The sequence below is a fragment of the Perissodus microlepis genome, chromosome 7 (genome assembly GCF_051167445.1).
Source record: "Perissodus microlepis isolate ML-2025 ecotype Zambia chromosome 7, ASM5116744v1, whole genome shotgun sequence".
NCBI lineage: Eukaryota > Metazoa > Chordata > Actinopteri > Cichliformes > Cichlidae > Perissodus > Perissodus microlepis.
Genome location: NC_140467.1, coordinates 17515918 through 17541373, shown reverse-complemented (window position 1 = coordinate 17541373; position 25456 = coordinate 17515918). Strand labels below are relative to the sequence as shown.

At 39.7% G+C, this 25456-nt stretch overlaps 1 protein-coding gene across 1 annotated transcript; it reads left to right on the top strand.

Annotated features, from left to right (window-relative positions):
- Positions 1-4342: 4342 nt before the first annotated feature.
- On the top strand, positions 4343-16039 carry c25h12orf75 (chromosome 25 C12orf75 homolog). The gene is made up of 6 exons (XM_084933910.1): positions 4343-4740; positions 9206-9230; positions 11061-11096; positions 11428-11507; positions 12268-12298; positions 12405-16039. The coding sequence occupies exons 1-5, from the start codon at positions 4698-4700 to the stop codon at positions 12270-12272; spliced, it is 189 nt and encodes a 62-aa protein (XP_084790036.1). The 5' UTR covers positions 4343-4697; the 3' UTR covers positions 12273-12298; positions 12405-16039.
- The last annotated feature ends 9417 nt before the right edge of the window (positions 16040-25456 follow it).

Genomic DNA, 25456 nt, shown 5'->3' with positions numbered 1-25456 from the left:
AAAGCCTCCTTAATTGACAAATTCTGAACACATTTTAATGAGTTTAATAAAACAAACACACATTTCAGTTTTTCATGTATTTTGAAATTTGGTTTTTCAGAATTCTAAATGTTCCTCTCTCTATTTACTGTTGTTTAAATGTGCTATAGGCTATTAAAATAGATTTGACAGTCAACACAAAAGGGTTCAGACATTTTTCATAGCGGATATTTTTTTCATTTCCAAAAAAACAAAGAAAAAACAAAACAAAACATAAATAATGTATCCCAATTCATTATGCTCCGTACTGAACTTAGAGGATAGAATCAGAATCGTGTTTATTGGCCAAGTATATGTGCAGACACATACAAGGAATTTGGTTCCGGTAGATGGAGGCTCTCAAGCACAGCAATGTAAATCACACGCACACACACACACACACACACGTGTCTATATATACACATTACACATACATACACAAAGCTGTGTAAACCAACTGTAAATAACCAATCTAAACTTATATACATAGAATACAGAAATGAAGTGGAATGAATACAGAATGTACATAAGGTGCAGTTGCAGTCTGGCAGTGGGAGCAGTGTGACAGGTCAACTGTTTAGAAGGGAGCTGGCAAGGGGAAAGAAACTGTTCCTAATAGGAACAAAGTATCAATCTGATACCTATCCCATCCACCAACCTCTGGATGGATCATCATGTGCCAGTAGAAACACATTAGTGCGCCACTGAATTCTACTGGAGTCCTGTTTAAGTGTTGGGAGAAGGCACTGTCTGATTTATTGGACCAATGTCTTCCATAGATGTTCAGCTGGGTATAGATAACATAACATTTCTATAAAATTTATACTCATCAATCCATTTAGTGGCACTATTACCCTGGAAAAGCTCACTCCACTCATGACAAAATAAAATGTTCCTTTACTTTGTGGAACAACAAAAAACCAGCACAAAACAAAAAGATTATTGATTGATATGAGGAAGCGGTTAGTATTTATTGAGAGATAAATGGATGTAGACCGATGGATGGTGATAAGTTGCACAAACCTTTTAAAATTACATTTTAGTCTGGTAAGTAATCAGGACCAGAAGCTCTTGTCTTGATTTGCATCAATCGCAACTGACAAATTGGCTGAGCATGTGATGTGCTGCGTTTCTGGCTCTCTAATTAAATCGCACTTACTGAAAAAGGCTATACAAAGTAAAACAAAAACAACAACTAAAACATATGTACTGTTTTGCCCTAACAGGTAGTTTGAGAAATAAACCTTTGCAAAGTTAAACCTTTATATAACTTTGATATAATGAATATGAGAGTACTCACTATTTTTTTCTCTCTGTAAAAATCTGTATTAACATCAGCCCTAAAACTTAAAAACCTAAAACAAATCCAGCTATATTAGGCTGTGGCACAGTAAGAAGACAGCATGTAATATGCACTCATGTAGTATTTTACATTTTTTCCCAATGTGAATAACTGTCTTGTTGACTTGTTAGGATGGCCATGTCATGTTGTGTTGTGCCTCGATAGGCAAGCTGTGACAAGCACAGCCTCTTCATCAAGCTTCCAGGCCGTGTTGTCCAGGCAGCCTGAGTGGGAGATCATTCTTCGCTCCCCAGTGGACTTGCCTTGTTTAATTGGTGTAGTTGTGGCTGTAAATCAGACATAGCTTTTCAGCTCTAACTTTGATAATGAACTATGCTTGAAGTCTGGTAAAACAGCAATGCATAATGTCTGGATAGCCTCTTTTAAATGAAAGAGTGATTCAGCTAACCAAAGACCACCCTGAAAGGAGCAAGCTGCATTGCCACTGATTATCTGGCGTACAGTTAATAATTTTTGCTTTTCTAGGGCTAAAGTAAAGCCCACCTAGTCAAAACATACCTTAAAAGTCATACTAAGTCATACTAATTTTAGCATGTTAGCCTTCTAACAGTTCCTAAATAGTGCTAAGTACAAAGTGTAAATGCAAAATAGACTGAGAATATCTCAGTCTTGTTGATATAAAATAATTACACTCATGTTCATGAGGTAAATGTGATCACTATCCCTCTGTCAACCTCTCTCACAGATAATGCAGTTATAAACCTTGTCAAGGTGCCAAAGCAAAAGTCAGACGAGCACCAAAACTTTTAGAACTTCTTCTACAAACATAAAGGGGATGACAGACATCTTTTGAAATACTGACGCATTTTTATCCAGAAGATCCTCTGCTTTCAACTCATACCCCTGCCCAGTAACCATATAATCCCACAGACTAGTCATACAGATCTTTTCATATACATTTAAAACAGCTGTTAAGAAAGCAGATTGCTTAGCTAACGCCTGGGTGTTAATATATATTGTGTCTCATTTATTGACACATATATTGTGTCTCAGTGTGATTTGGAAATGGCCGTTTATTCTTTTGTTTCTCACACCTCGATTAATGTAATTCATTATTGCTTTGCCTGAGGAAATTATTCCTGAATCGGTTCTCAATGTTACTACGAAACTACTCACCGGGTCCTCTATAAGGTCCATTGTGACGCCGATTTGATCTTCTTCATGCTGGTAAAATTTAGGGTTCAGTTTTGGTTATCACATTTAGAACGCTTCATAATCAGATGTCCTGGATTTGGATTTATTAGTCTTCTACATCATCCACATGCAGTTGCTAGGTCTCTGAGATCAGCTTGCTGGCTGCACCTAGATCTAAGTTAAAGACAAGAGGAGATTAGGACCCACCTGCCCGCAATCACCTTTAATTAGTTTAATCAGTTTATACTGTTTTAATTGTTATGTCTTATTTTGTGACTTTTGATCTTGAACACTGCAATATAACTAGACAATGCTTACTTATTTACATGGCCTAAGGTCAACCATCCATGATGATCTCTTGATCATATTGTGTTGAGACCTTTTCTGACAGTTCACCCCCAGACGTTTAAAATGTGCCTTCTGTCCTGCTCTTGTGTGCCACAAAGACTGGATGTGCTGAATTTCATGCAGATGCTTTACCACTCAAGGTCACTTTTTTATGATTCTCTGTGTGGGTGGCTAACAGTGACAGGTACAGAAAGATGATCTTTTAGAGAGAAAAGTTGTTCATTAGCACAATCTGAGCTGCAACTGACAGTAGCTCACCAAAGCTTGGAAGTACATCCAAGCAGGTGGAAGCTGCTGTGGGTGGGGCTCCGTGGCATTCTGCACTCCTTCATTGTGGTAGCAGCAAACCATTCCAAGTGACCGCTGACTTCCCCGGGATCTCTTACGCCCTGCGTCCTCACAAACGCCATCAGCTCTTGCTGTGTAAGGAGGTGAATCAGGTCCAAAGCTGATTTTTGCAGCCCACCTTTGGATAGAGCCCCAGTATAGTTGTTTCCTCCCGTTTTCAGTCAGTGTGTTAAGCTAACCAGCTGCCAGTTTTACAATGAACTGACAGATGGCAGTGTCATCAGTCCTCTCACAGCGCACATAAAAAGCAAGCATGAGGCAAAAAAGCATTTTTCCTATAATGTATTTTACTTCAGATTGCAATGGATTGTGCACAACAGTTTAAGACTGACTTTACTCTACACAAAGTCTTCTTATTGTTCTAGACACTTGTAATTGTATATGAGAAATTTGAATACAATTAGTCTCACACATCAATTCATCTACACATAAGAAGCATCTCAGGCCTGTTTAAGGGCCTTTGGAAATGAGTCCATCTAGCATAAAACAGAAAGGGAATTCATGATGTCTTTTTTTCCCTTTGGGAACTTCTCATTTGAATTTTAAACATCTCGACTCCCATTATAATATAGATAACACCGCTAACAGAAAGTGTGAATTGGTTTGACTGGTGCAGAGTGCTAATGTAATGCTTCTTGCCATCATACTCTACTCATGTGACTGTTCTTGCATTTTAAGCGCATACATCGGGAGTGAAATGAAGAACAGAGATGCTCTGAGAATCACTCGGGGCTATAAAGAGGCCTATGCATGACCCTTTGTGGTTCCACTTGTTCACTGTTCAAGGTTTTTCCATATTCTCATTCTCACTGATTGCCAGCAGCTCAAGTATATAAGCTTTAGGTCACGAGTGAGCATGAACGTGTGCGTCGCCTCTGTAAAAAAAGCACAAGTATTGCTTCTCTATATTTTAGCATACACAGAACACTTTGGGAATTTTACAGTATGCCACACAAACATGCTGATATATGGATGCCATTCAATGTATTCCAGTTTTTTTTTTTTTTACACCTTTATATATAAAGGAAGCTCCTTATTGGTTGGCTCTCACTCCACCCTCCGCCCCCTTTCCCCTGGTTTCCCGGGCAACCTTGTCAGGGTGGAGGAAAAGAGCAAATCATGTGAGGGTAAAGCATCTTTCTCTCTCTCTCTCCCCCCTCATTCCCCCCTCTCCCTTGTTCTCTCTTGTCAGTGAGTGTGGTGTGTGTGTATAAAAGCCTCTCTCGCCATGCTGTCACTTCACTCTGAGCTCTTCATTGCATCGCAGTAGGCAGGCGCAAGGGTTGAAGACAGGGGAGGGGATACAACCAACGGGGGTCCCTGCTAGGCATTTCCTTTGACCTTCCCTCCCTTTGTGCCTCTGTCACCTCTCCTGCCCACTTTCCCCTCTTCTCCCAATGTGTTGTACATTCCCCTCCTGTCCTCCCCGTCCATCCACTCATTAAACGTGTCCGCTCAGCTTGGACGGTGGCTGCATCGATGCAAAATGGGTTGTGGCAATTCCTCAGCCACCAGCACCACAGGAGGGGGTGAGTGTTTCAGGAATCTCTGTGTACATCCGTTTGTGTGTGCAATACTGGGTGAGCGTGTGTGTGTGTGTGAGGTGGGCGAGGGGGTTGGAGGGGTTTGAAAGAAAGAGTTGCCACTGTATCTGCAGCGATGGGAGAAGATGTCTTGAATGTCAATGAAGTGTGTCGGGGTTGCCCTTGCGTTTAAAAGAATGTGTGTGTGTGTTTGTTTGGGGGCGGGGTTGTGCGTGTGCATGCCCGTGGTGGTCTCTCGAAGCCATGGGTGGCAGATCGATCACGAAGGATCTCCCTCGTCTGAGGCACCTGGGTCTGAAGAATGCGCCGCTTTGACGCAGATCGTGGCTCCTGACACCATAAATGTGGCGTTAACATCTAAGTGAACAGCTTCTCTCTCAGCATCTTAGTGCTTGTTTGAAAGGGTTCGCTGAGGATGGAAGACAAGCAATTTCACTGACATCCATCCATCTTTGTCTTCCCGCTTGACTGATGTTGGTTGTGCCCTATAAGCAGGCGGCACTAAAAATGCCTAATCAACAGCCAGGTTCATTCATAAAGCCTGGAGGACATATTTGAATGGAAAAAAAAAATCCTGTATCGCGTGATTTTACCAACTCTCACTGGGCTATCGTGCTTTTCCGTTTGTTATTTTCCTCATAAAACACCTTTCTTAGTCGATGTAGGCTGATTTTAGACATGTTTCAAGTTTTGCGAAGTAAATCTCTGGGCTCCAGAGTCAAATTGAGGTAACTATTTTCCTGAAGTATCTGCAGGATTACCTCACCCACCACTACCTATTAAAGCACGGTGTGTGTTTGTGCTTCTGCAAATGTGCGTGTGTGTTTGCAGGTACCTAATCAGTACTTAGCAGGTGCTTTAACAGAGCTCAGAAAGCTACAGGGAAACACAGTCCAGTGTTGTTTCATGCTTTAAATGAGATCCACCTTGAGGTACACAAACAGCATCTCGGCAGTTGTGTGAGTGTACTGTAACTGTGGTTTGTTTATCTATGAAGGACAGCAGCTGTGTTTGTTTCTGCATGGCAGGCCCTAGCCACTTTTTCTGCTCTTAGAGGTCAGCGATCAGCACAGTGTCAAGGGCATGTGACATCCTGTCACTCTGATAAATTTCGACTAGTGGCTGCACTCATTTGTCCATAGAGGCTGACACCAGGTCAGAATCAAGTGTTTCGCTTTCTGTAAATAAAGATAAAAGCATTTCTTGTTTACATTTCCTATTATTTCAATCTATGAACAATTATTTTGTCCCTATAATTTGTTCTGTTAGTGATAAGTCGCATATATACACACACATACCTATAACTGGAACGTTAGCCTGCAAGTATTCATCACAGAGAACATTAAGTTCAATAAAATTAACTTTGCTTTGATTTGATTTTAGTGAGGGACAACGTCAAACCTACAAATGCCCATTTTCAGGTATAAAGTTTAAGAACTCTGATGTGAAGCTGTTATTTTGCTTACAAAACTCAAAATGACGGCTTTAGTGGTTCTATATCACATTGCCTGTCCCTAGTCTTATGCACCCTGATGTGCTGCCTTGGATATGAATGAGCTTTTGTCAGGCCACTGAATAGGCCCCTGTGTCATGTCAGCATTCCCTCTACGAGGATAAAATGTACTGTAGCCTATTTGTGTGTAATGTAGATTATCCAATTTTCTACTATTGCAAGTGATTCTTGTGGTGTTCTTTTCAAGGTACATTTCTACTCTTATAAAATAAGGTATAACATGAAAAAGCAATTGAAGGACACAACTGAGGCTTTTGTTTCACCGCTGTTGTCAATGTGCGACTGTACATTCAAGAAAAAAGTCCGATTATCCTCCTGCAGAATGCATTATGATGTTATTACAATTCAAATCAAGCTCAGTTGACTGCCTGCAGTTTGGCAAAGCACAAAGTGTTGTCGGTCCATAAAAGAGTCAAACAGCATGGAGATGAGCTCAGTGGGTATCTGCAACTGAGGCATCGTACACTGTATGTCCAAAGTTATTTTACAATATGTTCCTCTTTGTAGATCAAGACATCATGATGGTTCTTATCAACCTGTTAACGTGCCATGTCACAAAGCTCAGATCATCCCAAACTGGTTTCTGGAACAGCTCATTTAAAGGCTATGAGAATCACAGGCATCTCAAACATAGGCTGTAAATGCTGTTAAATTGGGAATGTTCATGCTGTGTATTTGCCGTTATAAAAAACAAATGAATAAATCCAGCATTAGCTATAACTTTGGTCACTAAGTCTTTGAGATGGTGTGCAACTACCTCCACAAAAAGATTTCAGTAAGTAAATAAATAAAACACCAGCTTGCAGTGATGTTGTGAATATTATTGTGAGCACCAAAGATTAGTGTCACCAATTCAGTATCCAACTAAATGTGAAATAAGGCCAATATCACGTCTTCTGTTGCTGAATTATGGTGGTGAGTAATGGCCAGAAAAGCATTTTTACAGAACATTATAAGATCACAGAAGTTCACCGGTCATCACCTCTATTTGATCATATTAGGAATTTCTATTTGTCACAATTTGCATATGAATTTGAGTGGAAGTCAAAAATATGTTGAGTGAGGATCTTTGACCACCAGATTCTAATCAGTTGATCCTTCTATCCCAGATTTAACACACTTCCAACCAGGTGTTTCCGAGATATCCTATCATTTCCTGGATATATGTTATTGTCCCAGTACTTAAACGTTGTACATTGCGTATAAGGTTTAATGTGTGATCTGTAAAATGTTAGCTGCTGAAAAATGTTCTAAGGCATTAGAAATGAATATCAAATATTACCTTTTGAAATGTAGTGAAAAAATTAACAAGCATCTGATAACAAATAACGACTTTAAATAAAAACGTCTCTTGTACCTTAAAAGGTTGTCTCATTCGCAAAATTTAGACTGCACTAGCTAAGTACCTTCTGTATCGTGCAGCTTTTTATTTTAATGGACGGATATGAGTTGAGTGTGTGTGTTATTTTTTTTCAAGCATTTCCGAAAATGACCACGTCTCTGTAAATCCTGTATCTTAGTCACTGCAGGGTGCACTAAATTGGCTCCATCCTGTTGTTCAGCAGCAACATTTCTCAGTACAGGAAATGCATCTGCTGTGACTGAGGGGAATTGCAGTGAGGTAGTCAGCAGTGTTTACTTGAGTTTAAGCAACAAAAGCATTTTGAATATAGTTGGCAGAAGTTGTGGTTTTGGTTAACAGTTCATTCAGCTTCAGCAAATAACAATTGTAATGCCTGGTTGAATTTCATGTTTGTCGAAACCGCACGTGATAATTGCACTGGGAGGGGTTCGTTCTACACCTTCCGAAAATATTGCCAGTTAACGGTTCACTTTCGTCACCCTAGCAATTAAAGGAGCCAATAAAGTGTTGAATTTTTGCAAGGTAAGTCTGATAAGTGTGGCAGATACAGAAGTAGTGTAGGCATTGTTTATGCACATTGAAGTATCTAAAAATACAGTAGCCAGTATACTAGGCAAGGCCTTGTTTTGCTCACTAAAACAGCCTCTATTCTTTATGGCGTGGATTCCTCGAATGACATATTTGCATTACATCACTCTTGTAGAATCGTCAGCTGCACATTCATGCTCCCTTTGTGCTACTGGACATATTAGCAGTGTTATGCTGAATGCAGATCTGCTGACTTGAGATACTCTCAGATCCATCAGACTCGTCATGAGACCAGTGTGAGACAATGTTTGTGATGTGGTGTTCTGTCATACTTTATGGGAACATATACTGGGAGCATAAAGGAATCAATACATTGTAGCACATTGGGTGCATGGATTTTTACCCTTGAGACATTGCACTGCACTCTTGCAGCAAGACTGACAGATTGGAGAATGATGTATGAATCAGTGTTGCCAACTCCTCAGTAAGGAAAATCGCTATTGGTTGTCCTAAAAGTCGCTAGAAGTCGCCACATGACGTCATCACCTAATTTGCATAATTGGTCATGCTAATCTAATTGTAACCTATGTTGTTGGAGAGAGAAATAACATCGTGGAAGAGACATAAAGTGAGTAAAAAACGTCCTAAATGCATTTAGAGTTTATTTAGAACTACAAATTAAATTTCTTTTAGCAATTATTGTTTTTTTTAATGTCACAATTCCAACCCTGCTCCTCCTTTTTAGCGACTTTTTTTTTTTTAGAAAAAAAGTCGCTAAGGGGTCTGAAAACTCGCTAAATATAGCGACAAAGTCGCTAAGTTGGCAACACTGGTATGAATGACGCTGGTGCATAGGTGTTCTTAATGAAGTGCTCAGTGAGTGTGTAGTTCACATTCAGTGACTGTTGATTAAAAACCTGCTGTGCATTTCACTGATCGTAAATGCAAAGAAATTAATTATCAGTTTGGTAAAACACACCTGCTTTGACCACTTGTACATGTCATAATGGAATGAAATTAACTTCTGGCTTGTCATCTGTTCTCAGGGCCAGCAGAAGCCTCCAAAGATGTGTAAGTACTTAAGCCATTTTCTAATTATTTAAAGTATTTCTAAAACTCCTTATCTGCAGGCTCCAGGCCTTGAAGGTTTGCATCAAATTTTACACTGTACAAAATTAGCTTTATACCTCAATGCTGTATATTAACACTGACACTTAGGGTCATTTAACAATGGTAAATATGCAAGGGTTTGACAGTAAAGATCATCATTGTTAACATTTTTTTAATTTACATGTGTCTTGATGCATGCTCAATCATCCAGGTAAGAAAATTTCCAAAGGTTGATTCTGTACATCTGGACGTAGCGTTTTCAGTGGGAGACACGTTTTGTCACTCATCCAAGTGACTTCTTCAGTCTCAGCTGACTGCAGGATTCCCTAATCTTATAAACAGTCAGCTGAGACTGAAGAAGTCACTTGGATGAGTGACAAAACGTGTCTCCCACTGAAAACGCTACGTCCAGATGTACAGAATCAACCTTTGGAAATTTTCATGTGACATGTGAAGTTGGGCACCACAGTGGTGTGGTAGTTAGCAATGTTGTCTCACAACAATAAGGTCCTGAGATTGACTCTGCCATCTGGCTGGAGCCTTTTGTGTTGACTTCACATGTTCTCCCTGTTTTTGTGTGGGTTCCTCCTACAGTCAAAGATGAACAGTTAACAAAATCTTAGGCAGCATAATGTAAAGTATGGTTGGTTACACCGTTGTGCAATAAAGAGGATGTACGTTGTATCACAAGACAGCTGATCAGTTTGTTTCATTAGGTCATTTACACAAGGCATTTTGTAGAGGTTTATAGCAAATTTGGCAGTTTGTCGTCAAACAATAACTGTAATCTGGACTTTTTTCTCAAAATAGAATTACGACTTTATTCTTAAAATGATTTTTCCCTCTAATGTGGCCCTAATACTCCTGCGTAGTTTGCTAACTGCAAAAATTAAAAGTAAATTTACTGTGGGTCCAAAAATGGATTGTCCCAGTTGACAGTGACATAAATATTTTAATTTCAGACTAACCACTCTGCTTTTGTTGTATATACTTTTGGTTAAAAATAATTGATTTTGGCCAACAAATAGTTTTGTGTTCTGTTCTTTGGGGTTTTTTTTGTTTTTATTTTAATTGAAATACAGAAGATATACTTTTCTTTGCTATCTAGAATACAGTAAAAAGCTTTGGGAGGGGCAGCTTTTTCCAAAGCATTTCCTGGAAACACTGTGTATGTGTGTTTGTGCTTTATTGTAGTTTGTGTTTGTGTGTGCAAGTGTGTGTATTCTCCTTCATAACCATCTGAACAGCCAGCACAGGACCCATGAGAGCTGACAGTAAAGCATTGACTCAGTGAAGCTAATCACAGCTATCTATGTCTGCACTACACAACAAACTACCACACAAAAGCTCATGCACACTCACTCATACACACATGCACCAACACACACACTCACAGAGCAAGACACAGTTAAGGGAATAATATACACACAAAACTGAAAAGTGTGATACAGCTTGGCTTGCATAGGGATAGTGCACACAGTGAATAAACCTTCACATCGGCTTCATGTTGTTACCATGTTTGATCTTAATGATCAGCCACCACATCAAACCTGAGACCACTTTAAGTTTGTTGCTCAGCAGGCCTGAAATAAAACTGGCGGTTTGGTCTATAGAAGTTCCTGACATACAAGTATTCCCTACAGGGCTTGAGCAGCATACTGAAGATTTCTGAGGCTAAGCAAAAGAACAATGTTTGCACTTTCTCTCTATTTTGTATATTTGTGATTTTTTTTTTTTTTTATTTCCTCTCTGCTCCCATATGACCTGACCTGTGTCCATTCTCTCAATCAGGACAGAAGATCCCTCAGCAGAAGATGAGAAAAGAAGGTACTTTGCAGCGCCCTCGAGTGCATTTTGCTAAGACGGCTATACTTGAAATGAAATATACTTGAAATTTCTTATCGCAAAAATGTCAAATAGTTTGTTTTGCAGCATTCTCATAATAAAGTGCAAGGTTTAAACAAGTAAATGAACAATAACTCAAAAAATAAATGAATAAAATGATAAATGAATTTCATTTAGAGGTCTGTAAGTTTGATGGGATACTGGTAATGCTATTAAAAACATCCACTAAAACAAAAATCAATGCCATCTATGGTTTTAAATTGCTACTTGGTCTTTAAAACCTCTCCTCCCCTCTCATCTGCTCTCCTCTCAGGAACTATGGTGGTGTGTATGTAGGTCTGCCAGCAGACCTAACGACTGTGGCTGCCAGCCAGTCCAAAGCTACACGTAAAGGTGAACTGCAGCACGCATTACGTACACGAATCTCTCACATTTAGAAGCAGAACTCGGTGTGGCGAACAGTGAGCTGTTATACCGCCGACATCTGGCAGCCTCTCAGGCATCTCACCACATGAAACCACGCCACCACGTGGAACCACGTCGCCAGCAGCGTCTTCGGTTTTATTTGACCTTTATTTTTACTGAATATTAATGAGAAACATTTACTTTGCTATACCCAACAGGGTACTGATATTTGCAAAGTTAAATATAGTTGACGACAATTATTCTGTCCAAAAATTGTATTTTTAATCAACATGGGCTTTACAGAGAGCCACATTTTTGTGCATATTTTAAATGTTATTCATTTTCTCTGTTTACAAAGTAAAACACCTTTATGTATGTAAATGACTTTCTGATGGAGAAATATAAGTGATAAACTGCCATGCCTCCTGAATTAAGAGTTTAGAGTAAACTCACATCGCTCTTGCGTGTTGCGGCCCTGAGGGCTTTCTTCTCGCATACATTCCTTGTGCTCATTGAGGTTAAATATAATAATGGATTGATTCAGTTTTGTATCCTCTGGCATGAGAAGTATTGGCTCTTGTTTTTATTGAAGCCAAGATGTTCAAACTGCTGGGTGGAGTGTGTGGGTGTTTTTCAACACAGTCTTGACTGTGAGACAGAAACACCAGAGAAGAATAAAAAAATTTTTGTCAAATAATTGTCCTATAAATATCTGAACACTGACTCAGTTGTTTCTTCCTTCTTGCAGACTAGCAACCATCCAAGGAAACGCAACAGAGGTACCTGAAATATGAAGCCTCTTTGTTTGGCTTTTAACATTGCTTATTCAGTGCAAAAGACTCATGTGAAAGCCGCTGACTCCATTTTTCTCTCTCATCTCGACAGGATCCTGCATATTAATTTACGTACAAACAGTCACATTACAAGAAAAGAGCATGTAAGCCCTCTGATTCTGCCCCACCACAGACTGAATAAAGTCTCAGGCACTAGTACTCTACGAAGATGTGGACGGCCTGCAGGGGCTGGGGGGATGTTCCCTCACAGAGTAATGGGTGGCAAAGTGAAACAGAGGTGCACATCAGAGGCCTGCAAGTGGATTGTATCATCGCCCTTTACTTTGCAAATACTAGGAAAGCACTCAATCTGGGACTAGCAGCTGTGGACAGCGGCACCGGACTTATCAACAGTCATCTGGATTTCTCGGTCAATTCACTGGAAATTTCTCTTTCTCAGGAGGAGACAGATGATCAAGCCAACTTACTAAATAACTGGGTGGGGGCTGACACACTCCCAACAGCCCTCTGCAATAATAATCACTGCTCAGTTATTTCTCTAAAACGCCATCAGTGATTCATTGTGTGGCAGGGATAGAGTTATAGAGAGACAGAGATAAACCAGAGTTTCTCACACACACACACACACACACACACACAAAAGCAGCAAACACTTCCTGTTAACGTATAACGGAACATCTCAGTGTTGTTGAAAATAGTGCTGATTGCAATCAGGGTCCTGCTGCTTAAACAGAAAAGTCTGAAATGACACTGATTTTAACAATGGCTCTAAATGTTAATAACAGCGACGAGTCAAGTCGAGGGTTTCACAGATGATGTTCCTAAATGTCCCGAGTGCAGCAGGCAGGTCGTACCTGATGTTATCACTTAGCTTGGCCCCAGACTGATTATGTAACCACAGCATATGAGTCATGATACTTAGAGGAGCTCTCCCCGTCCACCCGTCTCTCTCTCTCTTTCCGTCCTTCTCAGTTGTCTGCAGGATTGTATTTTCCTGTTCCCCCTGTTTATACTGCTTGTGGCTCATTCACATAATTCTTATAATTTCGCTCCAGATGTAGAACTGACACAGTTTCTTCAAATCTCACAACATCCATGTATGTTATACACAACTGAAAAAAGAGAAAAAAACACGTCTTAATATTTCATATACATTTGCAAAAAAAAAGGAAAAATAAAAATAACAAAAAAACGTGAAGAATAGAGACAGCTGCCCGAAAAAGTGAATTCTTTTCTCTTTTGTGAAACTGCCGTTGTAGCAACTCCATTGAATTTATTATAATTCTACTTTATACTGTATAAGCATAGTTGTTTTATGTTTGTTTGCTTTTTGTTATCTTTATATGAAATGTGTTATTTTGTATTTTTTTAGACTGTCAACAAGTCCTAATGAAAAAAAAATGAAATCAAAGATTCTTGTGTCTAACTTAGGCTTTGCTCAGTCCACTCTAAGGTTGAGATAAACTCTGCGACCCTGTTCACACTTAATGCTAAAATGCTTCTCGGGCGATTGGATCAAGATTGGACTACAGAGACACGTTGCTGTTTTATATCTGCGAATCTGTGACAAACATGTGTCTCCAGCTGTCTTTGCTACTGTTGAACACAGATGTTTCATTGCCACTCAAGTGCCAGATTTACTTTAGGTTAGCAAAGAGAACGAGAACTAATATTTGTGTACGAGTTATTCCGGCTATTGATATTGTAATTTGTGAGACAAAATGAAGGAAATGTTCTGTCTGCAACAAGGACGATGCTTCATAACAATTTTCCAGGTTTTTTCTTGTTTTAGGCAATTCAGAAAATGAAAGCATTGACCTTACAATAAATATGTGGCTCAAACCAACACAGAAAGCGCTTTGAGTAAGTGGATCAGATTGCATGATATTGATTGTTCTTTATCTTTAGCACTGTCCGTGTGTAATTTGATCGCAGAAGGTGCAATTTATAATCAAGTGTAGGCAGGGTCTATGTGTTTCTCCACCATATTGTTAAGAGATTTCTTTTTAAAGAATTTGGGCATTGCAGGAACAAATGAATTCTAATAGATGGTGCATTAGTAGATCAATTCGTTGTTGGGATCGGTCCATTTGTGAAGTTTGTTGACCTCGAGAAAAAAATACACAATATAATCAGCCTTATACTTTAACAGTAAAACCTCATCAAACACTACGATGTTCCCAGAAAAGAAAAAACACATTACAGCTGGGCGAGCATTAAGGTCTAAGGTCATTTGTCAGCCAGACTCTTGACAGTTCTCTCCTCTAATGAATGTACAACATCTTCCACTGACCAAGACTTTAGGGGAGGGTGGAAATAGGCCAACTTTAAACACTTGAGATTCAAGAGATGTTCTGTCTGAGCTACACAAAGCTCTTTATACGCCTGTCTGTGTAGCTCTGACTGCCTCAACTGACCAGCCTCATAAAAATGAGGACTTCTTTCACCCTGCCAGCACACAAGCTTACTGTTTACTGTTTTATCAGTTTTTCTTGCGGGTGGCGCTTCACATCGACGCCCACTAGCTGCCAAGCTGCGTCGCCAGTTATCAGTCGAGCTGATACCAAGGGATTTCGTGTAGTGTCTTTTAATTGCGAGCCATTTGTCTACTCACATTGTTGCAGTGTGTGCATTGTTCACCTGTTGTAGAGACAGATTATACTGCAGATACAAAGAGCTGCTTCATGTACTTTGTAGTTAATGGCGAATAATAAAAGGAGCTGAAGTGTGCCTACAGTGCCAGATCACAAATTTGTACAGCAAACCCACCTGAGACGTTGCATTTTTGCTGTCCCTTTTCTTTGATGTCTACATTTTTTCCCTACTGCTGTCCCCACCGGTGGCCTTTGGCTTTTACAGCGTGTTGTGCTGCCTGCCTCTCCCTCTTCTATCAGCCTCACGTTGCCCTTTATGGTTGTTCCTTCTGTATATGATGAATGTCACTGCCTTTGCCCTATTCAGTTAGCTTAACAGGGACAAGGGGGCAGAATGTGGATGAATATAACCGTCTGATGTCCTCTACATTAAAATGCTGCCGTAGTTGCTGCAGTACAGCGTGTTGAATGTAGTAGGGGTGGGCTGTGCTTATAGAAGATTTTTTGGGGGAGGAACTGCTATGGACGTTAAATGCTAAGCAAAGCTAGCTACCAGCAACCTGTTAGCTTAGCGTAAACTTTGGAAACGGAAACAGCCTACCTTTAAAGGTCACCATTTAACACGTAACATCAAAAGTAAGTTTTACAAGGACACGTCTGTTGATACAAGCAAGAAAGGAATGAAATGCCTTTCTTCAAACTGTAATACTATTCCTTTTGTGTATTAAATATAAGATTCTTACGGTTTAGTTGTATAATGATGCTGAAAATTCTGGACACCACCTGGAGTCAAAGTAGCTGTTAAATAATTTATTTATTCCAACACTAGAAAAGACCTGAAGTAGTCATAGAAAACCCTCCACCCCCCACCAATGTCACTTCATGGTTTTGACCACTGTAAAATTTTATGATTCTTGGGTTGTTCAATGATGTTCTATGCTTAAAAAACAGTTTATGGGATATTTATCATGTCTGTCTTTCACGCAAAAATAATATTTACTCATCACTCCTTTCTAAACCTAATCTATCAATGATGCTGAAGATTAAAAAAAATGTGACTGCCTCTGTGCAACAAATCCACAATTTTCTGATTGAATTATCAACAATTAAAGACTTTTGTATCGTCCGCACACAGCTGTGTTTATTGATTGTGGTCTTTGCTGAAACGTATCTGCCTCCTGTAATCAATAGGCTTCAGACTTGAGGGATTAAAAGTGTTCTTAGTAAATATTCCAGACTGCATGAAGAAATAGAATAAGATTTGCTAACTGCCGTGAGCCTTTGTGCAATAGGATCAATCGCAAGTTCATCTTGATAATTGGCTGTGCTGAGATCGCATGAGGAGAGGAAAAGAGGAGCAGGCTGGGTTCACTGTCCCCTCTTTTACTGCATGCAAACAGTTTGAGCCTCTCCACTGGTCACATATCATGTTCTGCTCCTGGTGCAGAAACTAGAAAATATAAGCTGTGTGTGAAAAAGAAAAAAACAGAACTTCCCTAATAAGTAATCAAGGGACATATATCTGCAGCATATAGGACTGACTCACATATGAATAATTTTTTTTATTATCATATATTCCATTTTTCTCATATATTGTCATATACATAATAGCCTTCATGCACATATAAAACATCCCAAAGAAGCAGATGTGGTTCTCTGTGACATGCAGTGTTAGCTGAAATACTTTGTTACACAAGCTCTGCTAAAGAGTTATTTCTTCCAAATTACAAAGGGGAAAAATGATAAGTTCTAGTATTTACTGAACTTTCGAACTCTGTCTATTGAAAAATGTGTCCTTTGTGTTACGTCACAGACTAATTACCTTGCATTTTTTAACTTTAAGATGAACGAAATCAAATAAAAAAAATCTATTCAGTACTTAAATTGTTCCGAGACTAGAATTTCAGTCAGAGAAATCTCAGCTCTGACAATTAAAATCAAGGCCACCTACAAGACTAGGCACCATGAGAGACAGGAGAAAAAAAATACCGTAGTCTGTATTCGGTAATATAAGTGAACAAGCTGAGGGAAACGTTCCACTCAACAGAACACCAACATCAAACACAACAAAAAGGTTTGAACAAAATTGCTCCCGTCTTTGTGTTGAGGTAATCATGTATATGTATCATGCACAGATAGAGATCTGACTCTGTGTGAACAGTGAGAGGTACGTGATTGAGAGCAGGTCCTTAATCATATCATCTGTGCATCTGGCCCACCATGAAATAGCAGCTGTTCTTTCTCAAGCTTACATTTTTTAGTAAACACTGGCGTCTGCCTTTCACTTCATAGCATAATTACTCACACCTACTTGTTTAAAAAAGGAATTATTATCCGCCTAGGACCCTGCGTCCACATATGTGGACATCACATTTTGGGTTATTTAGACCAAAATACTCAATTTTGCTCTACAAGGGCCTGATATCCACTTACGAGGACATTATACTGCTACTGTTCTATCAAAAATTTAAACCAGTAACCTCATATTGCTCTTATTTTTCTTAAAAACAAAAATAAGGTAAAAAAAATAAATCTGGTAATTCTTTGTTTTTACGTTCATTGGGCCCCAATCAGCCCAAATATCAAAGAGAAATTCAAAATGCATGCCGTGGAAGAGTTCGGGTCTTAGGAGGTTATAGAAAATATAAACGTAATTTTTTTAATTTTAATTGAAACGAATTCACTGCTACACCCAATAATCTATTTTTTGATATATTGTGAATATTAAAAGAAATACCTCTGACAAATCATAATCGCAACTTCTAAACTGCAACCCAACTGCAACTCTAACATGCCTAAAGTCTAACCTTGTGGTATCAAAATATATCCTTTTTGCCTTGGCAATCATTGGGCACTAAGTGACACACACAAACTATTGACATTTATTCCAAAAATGTCACTTTTTAAATTTCTCTAAAGCACATAAGGCTAGCATCAGACCTAACCCTGGACCTAACAGTGTTAATTTAATTTTGCTGCAACAGCCTCTCCATTTTCTTTGTGCTTTGCACAGCAGGGCAGTAGAGGATAGCAACAGCATCAATGGCACACTTGAAAATCAAGTGTTTTTTAAGTATACTTAATTTTACCATTTTTTGTTCTCATGGCCACTGAGCAGCTGCACAGGACCAAACATTGGTTCGTTGTTACAACTATTTTGGCTCATGGCATAGACGATGGACATAGTACAGTATGTTATAAACAAATTCATGAAGAAAGGATATCTTAAGATGTGTATAGGGCCACCAGGGAGAGCAAGCCTGTAGAAACTGAGATGTAGCCTTTGATATTTTTCTTTTTTTTTTGCAGTTTCATTTCGTTTCATTCGTTGCATTGCATGATCTGACCTTGGGGTGAATTTGCTCAGCTGTCTGCTCCTGGCAACATTTGCAGTTGTTCTGAATGTTCTTCAAGTGTGAATAATCTTTCTCACTGTAGAATGATGGACTTCAAATTGTTTGAAAATCACCTTATAACCCTATAAGACTGATGGAGAGCAACAGTTGGTTGCTTAAAGTCATTCCTGCTGTTTTCCTCCTTGGCACTGTGTTAACGAACTCCTGAATGTTCCAGGAAGCTGCAAAAACGTCTTCTTTAACAGAGGTCCTCACACTTGTCCTGATATATAAAACCTTAGAATTTTAAAGAGGGTGTGCTTCCTTTTCTTTCTTTGACTGTTTTTTTTTTTTTTGTGATCCTCAATAAAAACGAAGACAGTGATTTATTAGTAAGATGGTCCATTTCACTTGTCTCCTTTCAAGGTCTCCCTTATCTTAAAGGACAAATGCAGTAAGCAGCCCTATTCGATTAAATATTATGCACTGTTTTGGCACTGCTGAATTATTATTCAGACAAAAAAATATTACTTTGCCACCTATTTGAAATTGTATTTGTAATTCATCCTTTTTACCAGTAGATGTCACTGCTGCACAGCGTTAGCTTCAATTGTGGCAACAGCAGCAAAAATCTTGTGCACTCTCACAGTACTTTTGTCTAAAATCTTTCCCTCTGTAATAGCCATGAAAAATGAGAGGCATGTTTTCCCGCCCTCAAGGCCTCTGCAGCTTCTTTGAGATCTACAAAGAGACAAAATCATTAAAGCCAGCTATCAGTTCTAACAATCTTATTCATTTAAATTGAGAGGCCAGAGGTTTGCACTAATCTTGGCACCAGAGTTGCTAATCAAGCCCAGTACATGCAACAGGGTGCAAATTACTGTTTTGGTTGCAGAAGGGGGGGGGGGTCGTACCAGCTTTCAGGGCAGTGAGGCCAATTACATACCCCTGAGTTTAACCTGAAGTGTATACAGCCAGTTTTAAGATCAATCTAGAAGTTTTTTATTATGTTAAGTTTTAAACTCTAAAATGGGGGCGAACAGCTACCTGGTCTTTGATTCTTTTTAAAAATCCCTGTCAAGGCCTTATGTTCTCCTGTAATATTCCAAATATTGGAGGCAAATCTTAACCTGAGATGGTGAGGTGTGAAAGCAGTTCTTTAAACTTAGTGTTAAACATCCAACTGAAGTAGGAATAGTCACAGTGCTGTCTGCAGACCTTTGTGATTTTGTGTGAAGGAGGAAAATATTTAAACCTTCATTTTTAAACCTTCATGTTTTTGCAAAGGTGCCAATAATTTGAATCTATATATTTGTCTATTCCTTGTGTTGGAGCTATTTATTTTTAAACCTAGCTTTAGACTTGCCAAAGAGCTTTATGTGCAATACAGAGTGCTGTTTTTGTCCCCTTACATTTGTGATAGATATGCTGCATCATTGTGACTTTTGATTTCAGCAAATATCATAAATTCCTCTCTTATGCAATCCTGTTCTGACACAAAGACATTATGTAAGAGCTGATGATGCTCGTTTCTTGCATCCATGGCCTGTCCCGTTTAGACATCACAGACCGTAGCCAATGAATAGTACAGTATGCTGCTTGTGTTCTAAAAACATGTCAGACCCAATGTCAAGGTCTCCCTCCTCAGCAAACTCGTAACTGTCACTCACATTTAAGTCTTAGGTTCGAGTGCCACAAAGGACATGTGATACAGTCGTCCCACTGAACTGAGTCTGACGTGTATTGCCAGGTCAGTTAGTTCAATAAGTGCTCTCCCACTTGGCCTGGACCAAAAAGTGGCACCCGAGACCCAAAGGGAGGGGATGTGGGGCGGGAGCAGAGGAAGGGAGCCTTGTCGGCTGTGTCGGCTTCGCTTTACTTTTGACTTCAGAGTGCATGTGCTTCCAATTACAGACAAAGGAGAGGCGGTCTTGTGCAGCATGTGGTTCCATTTAGAGCAGGTGAAACAATGTAGGAAAATAGATCCGTCATCCGTCGCATTCCAGAGGCCAGTGAGAATCAGCGCCAAATCATAGCAAAGCTAATCCTGAGAGGAACGACTGGGGTAAAGGCAGTTGAGGGTCCTGGAGCCAACCTCAACAAGGACATGCTCACACTGGTCAAAAGGTCCTGGAATTCAGAGAAGTATGTGAACTTGATAGATTCATCCCCTTTCATGTTACCTTGGATTTCTATTGGCTCTGCTAGTCTCCTGATCCTGAGCCGTGTTAGCAGCATGGGTCGATGGATGACGCTGTCAGCCAGACCAGAACTTCGGTCACGAGTGAAATGTTGCTGCAGAATCTGACAGAGACAGTCGTGTTCCTCTGATGATGAATTGCAATAACTTGGCAATCCCGACTCTTTATTTAGGCTAAGACTTAGTAAAGCTTGGAGTTTGTATTCTTCTCGGTCTTGTTTAGGTTTAGTTCTAAACATTACATGCCTCTTTGATTTCTTGCCAGATTGCACTGGGTTTTTTTGGATTCATCATTTACATCTCAATTTAAATATTATCAGAAAGTCTCAAGGTGGCATCTTGAGATGATCTGATTTTTCAGAATATCAGTCCAAAACCCTTAAAAATTAGGTTAAAAATGATAAACAAAAGCAAAATAGAAAATCCTCACATCCCGACACTGAGTTTCTTGTGATATTTGTCATATTTCAGAGAGTAAAAGAGTCTGAGGCCAGACAAGGCTGTGGAGCAGGGTTGTGTAGGAGAAAAGGCATGTTGTTGACTGCCCTAGTATGCAAGAGAAGGTCAGCAGCTGATTTTATCAGACCCTTCCCTTCATCTGCCCTTCACGTGAGCTCTCTGTTGGGGCCTGGAAGGTTTTCCTCTTTTCAGCATGTGGTAATAGTCAGTTCATGCAACCACTCTACTCTATTGGAAAGAATTTAGGTTAATATAGCAAGTGGGATCTGGACATCTCGCTCTCATTTGCCTTTTATAGCCCATAGGAGCAAACGCATAGCGTGTGCTCCAAGCTGTAAATCAGGGGATGTTTGGCATCCCACTACTTTACAGGAGGGCGGCTGTAGGGCTCAGTTAGGCGATGGACCAGCAGCACCCAGTAAAGCTCTCACGTGCAGAATAAAAAGGAGGGGAGATGAAAGAAAAGGAGAAATATTTTTAGCTTGCATAAAAGCCCAGTGAGTGTCAACTGGACTCGAGTTAACAAGGCGTATTTGGGTGATTACTTCACAGCTCACATGCTTTCAGAGGCGTACCTTTTCCTGCATGCTTCCGCCAGTACCTATATTGTGGGAATTAATAAAAAAAGGTATAGATTCCAAGGTGGTGCTGGAAAAGCCATGGGAAAATGAATCCAGTCACACATTAAAAAATGTGGCAGCTGATTTTCCATGGTTCCCCTCCATCCATACTCAGTTTCAGGCCTTCATGTGCTAAGAACAGAAATTAACTCTGACATTAATTTCTTACTTCATTTGTATTCTCGGTTAATGAGCAAGATTTTCTTTTGGTTTTTTTTGTTTTCTGGTATTTTAAATCTGTTTTTTATTTATTTATTTTATTTTCAAGATTGGTCAAAAATTGCTGTGCAGGTTGATTACTGATTGCAGTTAATATCAGGAAACAGACGATTTCAGTCCATTAGGTTGATCCCCCAGGATTGATTATACCATCTCTCATTCCGCATCCCACAGCCCATTCCTGACTGTCAAGGCTCTCGCGCTCTCTCCTTGTGACTTCTGCTACACAAATTCTCTTATATTATGTCTGCTTGAAAGCTACCTCACGCTGTTCACAAAGATGTAACTTAAACATCTGTGGTTTTATGTTCCAAGTTTTTGGAAAATTGAACTGAAGTTCAGCCAACACCAAACAACTGAGTCGGATGGAAGTTTGATTGTGGATTATTGGGGTAACAGATGGTATACAATTAGTATCCTAAAGAAAATACTTAACCAAAACATGCCAATCAACATGTCTAATACAGCTAAAAATTTAACTTGTCATTTACTGTAGGCTCCAGTGCACCTTTGCATAAAGTTTCCCCATTTTAAAGGGGAGGTAAGTGCTTTTTCTGAGGTTATTTAATAGAAAAAATAATGTATTTATGCTGTACTCATAAACATATAGTTAATTGTGTCTGTCAGCAAACTGATGGGAAAAACTTAGAATTTATCCTTAAAAAAAACAAACCCAAACCATAGGAGCAGACAGTGTTTTGTGTCTCTGATACATTGGCCCAGATGGACATTTCTGTTTCAATTTATGCTTGTGGCTAAAGACAGACTATGGAAGTAGTACTTCTTATAAGTTTCTTGCAATTTAAAGATCACAAAAAGCTCTTTCAAACTATATATGACTGTTGCATATTTGTACAACACTGTTACATTTATTTCAGAGAAAGTTCAACTAACACTGGTGAGCAACAGAAACTCATCTCAGTATCACTGTCATTGGACAGAAGTGAGCTTCAGTGTATCTGACTGCCATATTGACTCATTCTATGCCTTTACACTCTTTCTACCCATTGTGCACACACTCCAGTGGATGGTTCAGTGTCTTGGCCTGATATTCACACAGACTGATATTCACACATGTATTGTATAAACAGAGATCAGATAGCTGTTAGGCCTGCAGGGCATTTCCACTCAGTTTTATGGTGGACAGACCCTGTGCAGCTGGATTAGTGCAGGAAATGCTCAAAACAAATTGTGTTTAATTGCTGCAATACTCCAGTGTAGCCTCCATTCCCTGATCTCTACTCCTTTCCCTCCATGGCCTCAGTTGTCCAAAGACAGGCTGAGAAGGATACACAAGCCCTTCTAAGGAGATAATGAAATGTATGCTCAATCTAATAGCAGGTGAACCTGTAATCACACAAAAGCTAGCAGCCTGCAGGCACAATTCCCACTCACCCAACAATTAACCTAGCAATAAATCATTCCACAGCTGCACCATCACGTGGGTTCCATCACCCGCTGCAACCCCTCACTCTGAGATAGGGGTCGATGAGAGAGGGGATAGCACCCAGAGGTTGGGGTTACAGATGGAGTGTTTGAAGTTTGAGATGTTATGGTTGGTGTAGGAGGGAAGAGCCCCCCTTGAGAGAGTGTTTAGGGTTTGGGATGAGAGACTTAAACAGTGTTTTAGATTAGGCTCCTAATCCCTCTAATGAAGGCCAACTTTAGTGCTCTACTGTTGTGTAAATTGTTGTGCTTGTAATGCCCAAGCAGCAGTGAAAGAACCAGCTTCTTGTCTTTCATCAACACAGCAGTTCCACACACAAGCAGCTGTTAATCAAGTCAAGCTGATGTGGGGAATGGCAGCATGTGTATGAACATACACATGCATGTATGCAATTAGCTCAGAGCGTGTAAAAGTGTGTCTGCACACGAATGCGGGAGTGTGCGCACATGCGCTTGTGGTTAATGCACTCTTTGCTAAAGGAAATGCTGGAGCACTAAATTTGGAAACAGCATGATTATGCCTTTGTTCTGAGGAGAAAATCATTTTGCCGTTCACAGCCGAACTACGCTAAGTGTTCACTTCCTATTTCCTGAACAAAGCCTTGATGTGTGCTTAACTGCTATCACACCCACATTATTGAGTATGGAGCAACTAAAAAGCCATATATTTTCCTCAAGAATTTGCACAAAACAGAGCTAGACTTTGAGCAAAAAGGACTGCTTTATGTTGCTCTGTCTGCTTCAAATGTAATTACACATTCAAATTTTGCTAAATTGACAGGTGGTGAATGTTTTGCTGCAAAGAACGCATTTATGACAGGTTGCTGCTTTTAATTATGCAGAGGAACATAGCCAAAGGTGGAAAACATGATGGTCTTGTTTTTTTTTCAATGAGTTCTTGTCAGACACTTTAAAAAGAATTGGCTACATATTTGTTAAAAGCATAGACTATATCAAAAAGATAGCAACCCCAAATCACTTAGCAGTAGGCTCATTCTCTCATAGCCATCAGATACATTATTGCAACCTGAGGTCGATTGGAGGTAACGAAAGTAAACCCACTTTAGCGCTGTCAATTTTCAAGCTTTTATATACAGTCTGCAAATCAGCAACTCTGACTTCTTTTTGCAACCAGTGTGACCAGGAGTCCCCCCTACTGGACTCTAGAAACAGTACACATCCTTTATATGCAGCCTAATGTTAGAACTTTTGTGAAGAGTCAGAAAATATAGAAAAGTGTGACAGAAATGTACCAGGCATGGCATACTATTTAATCCTCCTGAGAAAGAGAAAAACAACACTCCTACCCCCTATATGTACACCCACAGACAGTGGAACAGTGCTTTCCTCTAATTATGCTATTCCAGGAGCCATAATAATCACCCTTTTCCCTCTTTCACACTCACTCAATAAAAACCCTTTAGTGCAATACAACACAATATTCTCTATCCATTAGCCAAAGAGGCCTGATGCTCACCAACGGTAGCTTGTGCCAAGCCACTCCTGTCCTCTCCACATCCTCTCACCTCACTCCTCCTCCTCCTCCTCTCACCACCCATAGCTTCCCTTTAGCAAAACCCACAGCCTATACAAACACAACTGCTTGGCAACGGACTTCTCTTCTCTGTGCTGTAGGTCATTAAACCAGTCCTGGCCATGCTTGATATCGATGTAAAAGGATATAAAGAGAAATTCAAAACAAATGAGAGTTGCTGATAGATGTGGTGTTTTGGCTTTGTTTGGAGACAAAAGCTTGTTTTCTGTACTGAGCTCTGAGGCGGAGGTGGTGGCTGGAGAATGGAAGGAGATTATGTAAGATCAGAGATGCCAATCTGAAGTGAGTGTCAGCTGTGGCACGAAGAGCTGCTGAGGACCTGTCAGCAGGGAGGCTTTCCTCGGGAACACATATGTGCATTACACAATCTGCACTTCACTGTTAACATCAGTTGAACATTTCCATGATAAAAGCCTTAATTAAGCATGGGTGGTGTTACTGTCCTTTTCATTCACTCCTAAATATTTATGGTGAAAGTTCAGTTTATTTTAATTAGCTTTTATTGGAATTGTACTGTGATTTTGTATGTGAGTCTTATATAAAGAACACATGATACAGTATGGCAATAATTGGTCAACTCTATATAGTCACCAGATCAAATTAGTAGTATTTTGTCTAATAATTCAGTTTATTTTGATTGTTTACTCATTACTAACATGACAGAAAAAAACACTCAGCTTTCAGATGTGTTTGAGTCATTCACTCCATCACAGTA